Source organism: Tasmannia lanceolata, unplaced genomic scaffold, assembly GCF_043159265.1.
Source record: "Tasmannia lanceolata isolate RefF3 unplaced genomic scaffold, GAP_Taslan_0.1 ptg000012l, whole genome shotgun sequence".
NCBI lineage: Eukaryota > Viridiplantae > Streptophyta > Magnoliopsida > Canellales > Winteraceae > Tasmannia > Tasmannia lanceolata.
Window position 1 is genome coordinate 52,338,936 of NW_027518689.1, and position 13,715 is coordinate 52,352,650.

The 13,715-nt window shown below is 38.6% G+C and overlaps 1 protein-coding gene across 1 annotated transcript in view; it reads right to left on the reverse strand.

Annotated features, from left to right (window-relative positions):
* Positions 1-5,449: 5,449 nt before the first annotated feature.
* Positions 5,450-13,715, reverse strand: part of LOC143888934 (uncharacterized) — a 38,874-nt gene continuing 30,608 nt past the window's right edge. The window contains exons 12-13 of the mRNA XM_077393314.1: positions 5,898-5,975; positions 5,450-5,634 (exon numbers count right to left, since the gene is read on the reverse strand). Coding sequence (XP_077249429.1) covers positions 5,584-5,634; positions 5,898-5,975 — 129 coding nt within the window. The 3' untranslated portion in view covers positions 5,450-5,583. The remainder of the gene's footprint in view (positions 5,635-5,897; positions 5,976-13,715) is intronic.

A 13,715-nucleotide genomic window follows, 5' to 3' on the forward strand; every position in this document is an offset into this window, starting at 1 on the left:
ACTTGCTCACTATCTAACACATGGGATATTCTTCGTAATTGAAAATATATAGATTGTCTTTAAGAAGGGGACCAAGATTATGGCTCTGCCTGGTTGGCCTCGATGACCACTGGGTACGATAGAGTTCAACTTTGATGGAATCGGTTGTTTTCAAAGAAGGTGGAATCAGTGGTGTTTTTCATGATGATAAGGGGAGTATTATCCTATCTTTCTCGGGTCCAACAGGCATTTGTGACCCGAAGGAAGCGGAAGCCAAAGCTCTCCTTTGCAGTCTCAAATGGTTTGGAAAAGCTGGTTCAGGCCCCTTGGTTATCGAAAGTGGTTCTTCAAATGCCCTTTGCAGTCTCAAATGGTTTGGAAAAGCTGGTGCAGTTGTAATGCTCTCGGACTGTCGAACCTGCCCAGGATGATTACGGAGATTCGTGATCTTTGTCGCATAATGTGACCAAAGTTTAATCATATGAAGTAGACAGGAAACTCTATGGTGGATAGGATGGGAAGAAACTGTTTAGAAAAGGAAGAAGTATGGTTCTTTAGTTGGGTAATCCGGTGCATTTTGCAAAGAGCTATATGTGACTATTTTACATTTTGGGGGTTACCTTGTCCCTTGTCTTTGTAATCGTTCTTGCTGCTTCTTAACAAAAAATTTACTGGTTAGCTTTAAAAAAAAAAAATGGTGTCCGCATGTACTTGCATGTATTTTTTTTTAAAATGCAATGGAACCCACCTATTTGGATGATCCAAATCATTCATTTATTGGGCCCCAACTTATATATATATATATATATATATATATATATATATATATATATATATATATATATATATATATATGAGGAAAAGGATTGTACGCTCGAGCGCACTAAGTTTATGATGAGCTCAAGTGCCCCAATCACATGGGTCCCACATTTTTTGTGGTGATCCAAAGCATTCATTTGCAAGGCTCTATCATAGATAGGATGCATACCAAAAATCAGCTCCATTGAATCATCCTAACCCCTCCAAAAGTGGAGGGCAAAAATGGGCAGATTTGTGAACAAACAGTGTCTGTTCATTTTGACCTCCACAAATGGATGGGTTAGGATGATCCTATGGAGCTGATTTTTTGTACACATCACATCTATGTAAGAGCCTTTCAAATGAATGCTTTGGATCATCCTAACAAAATGGGCCCACATGTGATTGGGCACTCGAGCGCACCATAAGCTTGGTGCGCTCGAGTGTACAATCATTTTCCTATATATATATATATATGAGAATAGAGTTCCTGAGGTTAGCCTCATATAAGCTTATATGAGGTGGCGCTCACAAAACATAAGGCGCCCATTTTGTTTGGATGGTCCAAACTATTCATTTTCAAGGCCCCATCATAGATAGGGTGTGTACCAAAAACCAGCTCCATTGGATCATTCTAACCCCTCCAAAAGTGGAGGCAAAAATGGGCAGATTTGTGGGCAAAAAGTTTCTATCCATTTTGCCCTCCACTTTTGAATGGGTTACGATGATCCAATGGAGCTGATTTTTTGTACACACCCTATCTATGATGGGGCCTTTCAAATGAATGCTTTGGATCATCCTAACAATGTGGGCCCCTTATGTTTTGTGAGCGTCACCTCATATAAGCTATGTGAGGTTAACCTCAAGAACTCTTCTCTCTCTCTCTCTCTCTCTCTCTCTCTCTCTCTATATATATATATATATATATATATATATATATATATATATATATATATATATATATATATATATATATTGTGCATAAAAAATCATATTCATAGAATGATCCTAATCCTTCAATCTATTGAAGAAAGACACATTAAAAAAACTTGTTCAGATCAGTGGATCATCCTATTCAAATGATTTTAGGAGCACAGCTATTTAAGGGCCCAACAAACGAATGATTTGGATCATCTAACTATGATCCTAACCCTCCAATCTGTTAGAAGGATGGCACATTACAGAAATCATCGAAATATGTTGACCTGGTATACTTTTTAGAAAATACGTAGAAGTGTGTGCTGACACCATATAGTATTCCTAAAAGGACGAGTTTTTATATGGTGCAAGAGCGTCAAGGTACTATTTGCTCATTATCTAAAAGCTTAACAGGGTGTCCAAACAACATACATGGTGTAATACCCCAATAAGCATGTGCAGCTTCAACCAGTGTTAACATTAATCACTGATGTTCTTGGAGATCCCGATGCCACCACTGATGCTGATAAAGATTATTCGATGCAGAATGGTTGTGATGACCTCAATGTTACTCCCTCCCTAGCTTGGATCATGGGGCATGGAAAAAAGTTCAGAAACGGAAAAGCAAAAGCAATTCGGTCTTCTCCCTTCTTTCCACCCCTTCTTTCGGGTTCCCTTCCTGCCCAAAGCTTTCCCATGGGAGGAGTTTGTAACTCCTTCGGGAGGCTTCGAGGTGCTTGTTTTGCGGCTGTCATCTGCTGCTTGGGCCCCTTGGGAGGCTGTTTGGAGCTGCTGTCCTCTTGCTTTCTCCAATTTTGGTTTGATGGAGAGCCTTTCGTTTGGCTGCTATTTTCCTCTGGGTTTTAGCACTTTTCTCCCTGGAGCATGCTGTTCTGAAGGTTTTTGTGCTAGCTTTTTGTAGCTAGTTTGCATTTTCTTCTCCCTGGTTTGCTTGTTTCTTGTTGGTGTTTGGGTCCCTTCTTTGGGATCTCTTGTTGTTGTGTGCCCCTCTGCATGTAGAGGGTTTGCTTTCGAGCTTCATGTGTATCTTTCTTCTATTTAATAAATCTGTAGGGGTCCTGCCTAACCCCAGCTTACCCATAAAACAAATACATTAATCAAATATCATAATTGGTCATGCGGGCCGCTTTTCACTCAACATTATTAGTAGGGATTTTTTTGGTAATTTCGTTGAAAGCCTTTTCACAACTCACTTTCCCAAGAGACAATCACTCTAACCGCGATCCAACCACGACAAAATGATTGCTCCAACCACGGCTCTGATATCACTTGTTGAGAAATCAGATGGATGAAATCCTCAGATGGATGAAATCCGATCCAATCACGTGCAAAGTATATAAAGAAACAAACACCAAGATGCACGAACTTAGTTTTTACATGGTTCAACCAAGACATCTATGGCTGAGATCACAATTTCCCACTATGAGAAAGAAAAAAAGAATCGTAAAATACAAGGATTACAACGGACTTACAAGAAACCCACAACCATGACACTTTCCCATGTCCTCTCAACAAGACCGTAAAAACATAAAGAGAAAAATCCCTCTCAATTTCGTACCACAAGAGAAAACCAAATAAGAAACACTCGTTTTTTTCCTCTCATTAGCCCCACTTTTGTAGTCGTTCCCCTCCCCCACCCCCCAAGACACACACACAACCAACCAACCCCACCAAAAAAAAACAAAAAACAAAAACCCACACAACAACAATATTTTATAGATCTTCAACACAGAGGTTTATCCTCTCTTAGAGAGGTAGACACCTGTAGGGGTGTAAACTGATCGATTCAAATCGGATATGGCTATATCCGAATTCGATTATAGTATACACTATCCGAATTCGGATTCGGATTATTTGACGGATATTTAATATCTATTATCGAATTCGTATCCGTCGGATATTGTTCGAATTCAGATATTATCCGTATCCGTTTATCCGATAAATTCGAACATTTTATTGCAGTACTTTATCTTTCTTCTCCTTCTTACTCCTCGAATAAATTTTCTAAATCCTAAAACCAGACCTCTACCTTCTCTTCACAAAATTAACTCTCAAATCCTAAAATATATGAGATCCTCTTCTTCCTTCTAAAACAAAGGCAGAAAGAGCGAGAGAGAGGCGATGGGGATGGATGATGGTGTTGGTAGTGGTCTTTAGGTTTTTTTTTTTTTTTTATGTATATGATGGAATGGGTTTGGGCTATTTGAACAGGGGAAGTGGGAGTGCTGACTATAGAAGATGAAGAGAAATGAGGATGGAGATTGAGATTGGGATAGAGATGGAGGTGATTGGCGGTGATAGAGGTGGTTATGAGAAGGTGGAGAGGGGAGGCGGTGGATTTTGGTGGGGTTGGAAGCACCGAGGAATGCCGAAGATGGTGTCTCAGCCTCCTCATTTCTCCTCTCTCTTGTTTCTTCTTGCAAACCTTATAAGTCACATATTTTAATTGCATTTTGAATTTTTATATAACCCTAAGTTGGAAAATTGATCTGAGCCATCCATTTACCATCAATGAGTATGGCCTTTTTGCTCTAAAATTCTCTAGAAACTATGACATCTTCTTTCTATCACCATCATCCATTTATCTCTTTCATCCTACAACCTACATTTGTTGCTTCATAAAGAAGCCATGTCAAACTCCAAGAATGCCCTTAAAATGAGAGATTACTTCATTTCCTACCCAAAACACTTTTTGTTTTTGTTTTTTTCTAAAACGAAAATTCACTTTTCTTTTAGAAACAAAAGATAGTGTGTCATTACTAAAAATAAATATTAATGATATTATTAATAATAAATAAAAAGAATTTACTTCTCGGATTCGGATGTGTAACGGATCGGATATACCATTTACCAGATTCGCATCCGCTAAGAGCCGAATATCTCATAAACGGATTCAGATAATATCCGCTTGAAACGGATCAGGATAATATTCACTTTAAACAAATTCTGATGAAGACGGTAATTGAATTTTCGAATAACCATTTACACCCCTACACACCTGACCCTAGTCTAGACCTAACCTAACTCTCCTCTCATAAGCCTAATTACACTAAGCCCATGTGAGTGGGAAACAAGACACTATCCCAACAGGAAAAAATCCATGGACATTTGCACTAATTTTTTCCCATATTTTCATTCGAAGCACGTGGTGTTTAGAGATTTTGTAATGACAATTCCGTCAATAATCTCTCGAGAATTTAGACTATATCATCCCATAATTTTCACCCGCTGCAGTTGCCTTGCAAGTTACTAAGCTTGTTTTCTCCCATTTGATGAATTTAGTTCAATGCTAATTTTCTTTTATCATGATCGATTTGAAGAAAAGGTACGAATTACTTTTCTACATCATTATTTTCAATTAGCATGCACTAAGAGATCAGCCACTGTAGATCTTTCTTTAATGATTTCAATGAATAAATTGGTGCTTTTTATTCCTTGAACTTGGCCATTCACCTGTGTCACGTAATAAAAATGGAATCCGTTCATACCCATAAAATACATTGAAAGAATGGGGAAAAATAAAAAGGTATTTGCTAGGGACCGTCGTAGAAGGCATTTCGCAGACCAGCGGTTGCATGTGACAACAGCCACGTAGGCTAAGATTTTGTCTTACTCAATTAATTCATCTGAGGTGGCTGCTCTCACACGCAACAGCCTGTCCACGAAATGCCTCATGTGATGGTCCTTAGCAAACCCTAAACAAAAATATTGAACCAAACCCATAAAAATACAGTAAAAGAATGGAAAAATAAATACAAAAACACAAAAATAAGTAATGGAGCTATAAAAGAATTTTTCCCAAAACTATTTCTCGCTTGATTTAGGCACAGAACTGCTTGAATGGCACAGAATTAAGAAAGGCTTCATTTAGGCCTCTTCGTTGGTAAAAGCAACAGCATAGTGCCTATTTTTCCTATCCTGCGCAGAAACATCAGTTGTCAGTAAAATGCCAATTTGTGATGATATATTGAAGCTGTAAACCTTATCCTATACTAGAAGAAACTCAAGCTAAGACCCTAAAATATATATGAAGAGAAGGCTATTCAATCAGGTGCAGAGGCAATAAATGCAGCAAGGCCATAAATAGTGCAGTTCATCTCAATAAGACGTAAAAAAAAAGGCAAAGAAGACCATAAAGAAGAAAACTGATAAATGAAAACAACAAAAAGGGTCAAGGCAACCTGGGACCACATTCGCTGCTTGTTCATTAATTGGGTCTTTTCTTTTTTGGATGCATTTTTTGGCAAATTGAGCATTCCCTACAAGAGAGTAAAACTCAAATTAGTACCAACAATTCATGGTATAAATCGGAAATATGACTTTTAAATCCTCTAAATGAAAACGATGCCATATCTCCAATATACTCAACAAATCTATTAATTCTGCATATTATTTTCTGAATTTTGTATTTTCATGATATTGTGCAATTTTTATTTAACACAATACCAAAAAGTATTAAAATCACAAGTAATATTTGTAGTTATGTATAAGAGAATGCAGTTAATCATTTTTTTGAAAGATGACAAGCTTGATTAATATTAAGATCGCAAACGGGACCAGGAGTCCCATCCGGCTTTATAGAATATTAATAAGTAACGACCCAGGCATATCCGAGCCAATTCGAAATACAGATACTGAAATAGCCTAACCTACTACTCTCTTCCTTTCCACCACCTTTCGTCTTTACAACTACCATAACGATTTTGTACCGTTACATCTGTACCTTTGTAAGACTTATCGGTAAAACAGCTTTTCTATCATGGATCAAAGTTGCACCCTAAGCTTCTAAACTTCTAGATCTAGCGCAACCCTCCAGGAGGGACTAACAACTAGAATATCCAGACGAAAAAGTCTAAGCGATAGAATCTCTCAAGCCATGACCATTGCTTCTGGGAATAAGCATATAATTCTCAATGCTATTAGGCATATTAGCTAACTGGGGTGATCCTTGACAGGATTTGCCATCTACGAATTTTTTATCAGTGACCTTCCATGCTTAGGATCTTTCGACGGATTCTACCCCCTCCCCTATATTCCTCCTTTAATTCCTAGCTGATCAAAACAACAATGAAATACGAGGTGACAACTAGGGGTGGACATGGTTCGGTTCGGTTCGGTTTTGGGCTAAACCCAGAACCGAACCATATATAATCGGTTCCCTGAAATTGGAACCAGAACCGAACCATATATGTATGGAACCGAACCGAACCAGAACCATATATAATCGGTTCGGTTCGGTTCTGGGTTTACCCAACCTTCACCAATGGCCCTGTTTATTAGGCCATGTCCACCCCTAATTTCTAACAATTCATTCATACAACCTGATTGTGAATATTACTCTGTTTTTGCAACTGTCTGTTTGTAGGCATTGATTGGATGTTTGGGATCATCCGGTGAAACTAACTTTCTGATCATGTCATGTTCACAACAGGGTCTACCAAATAAAGGGTTCAGATCACACCATCTGACATGGGTGGGCGCATATCAGGCCTCTCATGCACTTTATTATTGTACCATTTTCCATTTTTCTGGCAGTCCAGAGTGTTTATAACTTTATATAGATAGTGGGGTGATTTTATCAAATTGGCGGGGGGTGATTTTAAGAACTTAAGGTGAGGGTCGGTTCTCGGTTCGGTTTTCGGTTCCGGAATCCGAAACCCAGAACCGAACCGAATCTGCACCGGTTCCCGGATTTCGGAACCGGAATCGAACCATATACATATAGAACCGAACTGAACCGAACCGAACCGAACCATATGTGCCGGTTCGGTTCGGTTCCTCGGTTCAAACCGGAACCATGTCCACCCCTAGTGACAACCCAAGGGGGGGTGAATTGGCTAATTAAAAATTTGGGGCTTAATTAAGTGGATTATTAAAATTAATTTATCAATTAAGCCTTAACAAGTCTAACCCTTTATCAATCAATAAATATAATGTAGGATAGGGATTAGATATTACTTTATGCTTATATACTCCAACCCTTGTTCAATGAAACATAAACACAAGTAAACGGTAGAGATTACCAAACACCAAAGTGCAAAGAGAAGGAGAAGAGAAAGCATCCACAAGGCACAAGTTCTATAGTGGTTCGGTCACAACTTGACCTACTCCACTCTTCCAAGTTTTCCTCCTTGGGATTCTCCACTAAACCAATAAGATTCTTCAACGGGCGAATCTCAAAGTTGTACACCAACTTCTCCTTCAAAGGGATCACACCCTTTCTACATGAAGCCTTGCAAGGGCACACTCCCTCTTACAATGATTCACCTTTCTTAGCAGGCCGAATTGGAGACCCTCAAATACAAATGATGAATTAAAAGATAAGAACTCTCAATCGCTCTAGATTAGGCGGATTACAACTTCGAATAGCCCACAAACACTCCAAGGAAGATAAAATGTAAAGCCTATGGAGTTCCTCTTGAAAGAATGTACAAATACAAGTTCAAAAAGGTTTTACCTTTCATATAAAAGTATAAGTTCAAGAAGATAGGATTTGATCTTGCAAAAGGTTGTTTAGAAAGGTTTAGATAGTCTATATATAGCCCACAAGGAAATATGACCATTTGGAGGTAAAACTGTAAAATACAGGGTTGAAAAAGTCAACCTGTGCAAGCTCCAACGGCTCTATTTCCATGTCGCGGCGGTCGACCGAGGCACGGCGGTCGCCCGCCCTTATCGGGCTCTCTATTTGAATTTCAAATTTCATACCGGAGCGGTCGACAGGTCCTATGGCGGTCGCCCGGCGAAGGCAATCTGTTTGAATAGAAATTCGGCCCAAAAACACTATCGCGGTCAACCGGACCTATGGCGGTCGACCTCCAAGCCCAACCTGGATGTTTTCTGGATTTCCAGAAAACATATACGAGATCGCCCGGCTTACCCCGGTCGACCGGCCCGATAAATTTCGAGATGCCCTGGAATTCCAGGCAGCATCCTGCGGTCGCCCGGCATAGCCCGGTCGACTGGCCCCTAGTAAAATTCCACTTTAACTTTAAAATCCAGGAGCTTTGAGCTTTGGTCTTTGGGCTTTAGTCCTAGGTTTTCTAACACATATTTAGGTGTGTGTGGTTTTCAAAGACGTAAAAACTTAGGTATGAAAACCATTTGAAAACTTATTGAAAGTGCATTTAAACATAAAATCAAGATGACTCCAAACTACATTCTAAAGTGAATACCATTGAGTCTTCTTGGAATGTATTTACTATTTACACTTCCTTGGACTTCAGCTTGAGTGAACATTTTGAACTTTGTCTTGGCTCTAGTGACTTGTCCTCCAATCTTCAATGCATGTTGAAGTACATGAGATGTCACCATGGCATGTTCAACTCCAAGCTCCTTCTTGACACTTGCTGGGGAACTTGTTGGATCTTCATGTTGAGCTTCTTGACTTGATCATCTCCCGATGGTGATGACTCCAATGTAGGTGCAAGCTCTTTGTTCCTTGCTTTCTTGATCCATAAGCTATGTGTTGAGTTGAGTTGTGTAATGGCGATTATAACATGAAATTCTTGTATATGACACAACAACTCAAGACAATACATTAGTCCATAAAAGCTAATCAATTTAGTTTGCTAGCATCAAAACAAGAAGGTAAGGTGAATAATTATCCCATGGGAACCCTTGGGCTTACATTCTCCCCCTTTTTTATGATGGCAAACAAATTGATTAGGGAGGGACATATCAACCAAATAGATGAGTATGCATGATATGATATACACAATAGAGCATAGCTCCCCCTCACTATATGCACAAATATAATTAATGACTGTAAAACATATGGTGCATAAACAATTGGAATACCTAATCAATTCCCAAAATTCTCCCCCTTTTGGCAACAGCAAAAAAGTAGGGATCTACAAGTGAAAGTGCAAGTGGGGTGTAAAGATGAATAATAGCGTGTCTAAGCTATGTGCCTTGTATATGATATACCATTCAAGCTCTAGGAATGCTTATCAAAGAGAAAACAAAAGTGAAATGCATGATAAGCCCTTTTTTCAAATTTTTTTGATCAAATGATTCACAAGTTAAGCATAAGAATAGGGGCAATAAACTATATGAGCATATCACATAGATCTATACAAGTGTGAATATATGACTATTTAGCTCTCTCCCTATGAATTTGTCATTGGCCCTAGGTGAGATCTATATAATAGCATGACAAGGTACAGTGATGCAAAAAGGTGAATGATTTGAATACTTGGGCTTCATTTGCAACTTTTTTGAGACAGATAAGTATCTACCTGAGCAAAGATATGCTCAGATCTATGACTTAACCTTTTAAGTTCACAAGGTGCATTATGTAGGGGTTGTCTTGTCATAGGGCAGACAAGTCTCTTCCTGAGCATGAACATGCTCAGAACTATAAAATAGCTTTTGAGTTTAAGTTGTTTGGCCCTAAATAGTTATACATTTGCAAGTGAAAGCTCCCCCTGACTATGTGCATCTAGTCTAAACGTAAAAGATCCAAGCACATGGCCCAGTGATTTGAACGTAATCACTTTTAAACCACTCAGTAGATGCTCCATTCACAATTTAATAATCACAATTTGAATGTGAATGGATGATTATTAGACAGAACACAATAATAAAGAATAGAGTATAATCTAATAACCACATGGATACAGAAGATTGAGAAACACAAGAGAACATATCCATGGCAACCAAAATATCATGTATATATATATATAGGAAACATAAAACTCCATATACATGAGCCAATAGATGGAAGAGACACACCCTCTTCTCATCATGTCAAAACATCATCAGAGATACATGAATGGGTGTGAAAGACATGTACTAAACACCACCACAATAGATACAGTCATATAATCTCTGAGACATGAACCAAAATAAAACATAAAAAGCCCCTTACTAGGCACAGAACATCCATCACCGACCATAAAGCCCACACTGGGCATCTCAACAACAATATCCACAAGCCCATCTAGGGCAACATCCACAACAGTCATAAAGCTCATACTGGGCATATACATCCAGACATAAAAGCCCACATCAAGCATAAACGACATCCATGAAGAGAAAAAAAAATATAAACATAGTCCAAAAGCACACACTGGGCAAGAAGAAGGAATAAAAAAGATGATCAAGCAGCAAAAATGATGTAATCAACTGCAACTGCTGCCGAGAAGCTGCTGGCCATCTGTCACTCCTGAAGAGGAGGCTGATGCTCACGAGATGGAGACCGGGAGGTGTAGTATCTGGTGGCCTGACTCCTCTGATAAGCTTGCATCATCTCTCTATGCTGCCTCGATATAAGTTCCATAAGTCTCGCATGATCTAAGGCTCTATGACTCTCTGCAGTCGTAAAGGCAGTAGAGAGGGTATCAAACCCAGTCGTGAGGGTGTCCATGCCAGATTTCAATTATGCGATATCTCTGGCAAGAATCTCATATGAACCAGTGGCAGGGGGCTGACGCTGCTGAGCCTGTGCCTGCTCATGTGCTCTGCTCTGCTCCTGCATCAGGGCCACTCGTTCAGCTTCATCCACAACCTCTTCTATGTCATCTTGTGTAACCCCACTAGGACCACCTACTCCTGGTATAGGAATTCTCATAAGGGTAATGGTGGAGTGGTTGAGTGGAGGATCAGAATTTGTTGAGAAGGCCTTTTCCAGATTGATCTTATGGAGCCTTAGGAGCTTGGTAATTTGCATCCCATAAGGTAGGCCACCATGTTCTCTCTTGACTGCCTAATCCATATAACCCAACATGATGAAGCCTAAATGTAATTGGATCTTTTTCATAATGCAATGGATTATGGAGGGCTTCAAAGGGCTTCACTGCATCAAAATTTCCTGCTCTAGGGGTGATGTTTTAGCCGCATCATTCATTTTCCTAGCCTGAATATTTAACTTATCCTTTGGAGAAGGAACACCTAATGTCCCATATACCTCTTCTCTTGGAAAGTAATTTTCTATTTCATCTTTCCCCCAAAAGAAAATCATTTTCCCTGCATTAGGTATATCAAGCCAAGCACATAAATTCTTCAAATTTAACCCAAATTTGTCTCCTTGAAGGTGGGTATTCATAACTACTCCTTCATGGGAAATATCCAAATTGGCATAAAAATACCTAACTATCTCAGGATAGACTAGAGCGCTATAGACTAGAAAGAATGACCAACCTTGGAATTCAAAAAGTGATAGAAGATCAAATTTGTCAAAATCTTGGAAAATAACTTTTCGCCCCGAGATGACGACTCGATCTATGAAGGCCTTGTGACGATCCTTGGCTTGCTTGTTGAAGAAGTGTTCGGTAGGTAACGCTTCTTCTTCCGGCTCGGTTCTAACTCGCTTGCCATTTTGTGCGATGGATTTTCTTGAAGTCGACATTCTAGAGTTAAGGTTTTGAGAGAAAATGGAGGAATCAAGGATTTAGTGGAAGATGATGGAGAATGGATGAAGATTGAAAAACATAGAAGATGAAGGATTTGTGAAAGAAATAGAGAGAGAAAAAGAGAATAAATTGTATGGAAAGATTATATGGATGAAGATAAGGAAAAAGATGAGAAAATGAGAAATAGAAGAAGAGGGATGGATCAAAACTCACTTGAATGCCTTAATCTTGATTATCTTCAACCGAAAATGGCTTGGGAGCAAAGAGGGAAGAAAACCTTGAGATAAAGAAAAAGCGGAAGTGAAAAAATCGAATCGCGGACGCCCTTTAAAACACAGTTTTCGACCGTCGCGGTCGACCGGGGTATCGCGGTCGACCGGGGTATCGTGGTCGCCCTTCGCGACCCGCCTGTCCCTTTTTATTTTTCATTTTGCGACCATCCGCGATCGTTCGCCGAGGGTCGGTCACCCGCCGCGACTATCCAGTTTCTTTTTATTTTTGTGCAGGTTGCCTTCCGCGGTCGCCCGCCAAGGTTCGGTCTATTGCCACACCCCTATTTTCAATTTCTTGATTTTTTCAAGGGATTTTATGGACAAGTCGATTTTCTCCTATTTTTCTCGCATTAATGGGATTCTAATTAACATATAAACTCGATCCCTAGGATATGTGAGGATATCAAAAAATCATTTCCATTTTTCTAACATTTAAGCTCAAGATAATTGATGGACATGTGTTTTCAATGAAGTTCTTTGTAGATGTGTTTTTGATGAATTTTGCTAGATACAAAATGTGACACTTGTTAGATCTATGTCTAGCAATATTTGACATGTTAGTTTATCTAGTTTGTGGATGCTAAGTGCACGTGTATTTTTGCACTTAGATGGATTTTATTAAAAGATTTTCAATAAAGCACAACACATAGTCTAAAAAGGTAATTTATTGTTTTCTTTATAGACTATAAGTGATATATGATGTGATCATGAAGCATAATAGGCAAAGATACATTCTATTAAAAAATGATTAATGATATGTATCTATGCTTAATTATGAAATGATATATCATTAAAGCACAAGTGATCTAGATACATTGAATGCAACATTTGAATAGTATCTAGAAAAAATTCATATGATATAGCAATTAAAGCACAACCCCATATATTAATAATTTCAAACAGTGAATAGAGTGGGGGATTTTGGAACCCAAATCACTTTGGTTCCAACCAAGTTTGTTTGCAGGAGTGTATCTTTTCTTACCCAAACAAACTTGCTTGATTTCACAAATTTAACCCTACACCTAGATTTGTAATGCCCTAATCTACCACAATATGAACATGAATAAGCAATGGTAGATGAAGAGCAACTAGAACCACAAGAATACATATGTGAAATTATATGTTTGTCTTTATCTTGTAATCTTTGGTTCTTTAAAGAGAGTTCTTTATTTATTAATTCAAACTCATTCATTTGATTCTTTAGATGATTTATTTGATGAGTAGAATTAACTTTTAAATTTTCTTCATTTTCACAAAAAATCTTGTATTTTTCATTTAGATCATTGTTTGTATTTTCAAGGCTTTCCTTTTCTTTTCCAATGATAGTGCACTTTTTAATTAACTCATTATTCTTATTTATCAAGATTTTGCT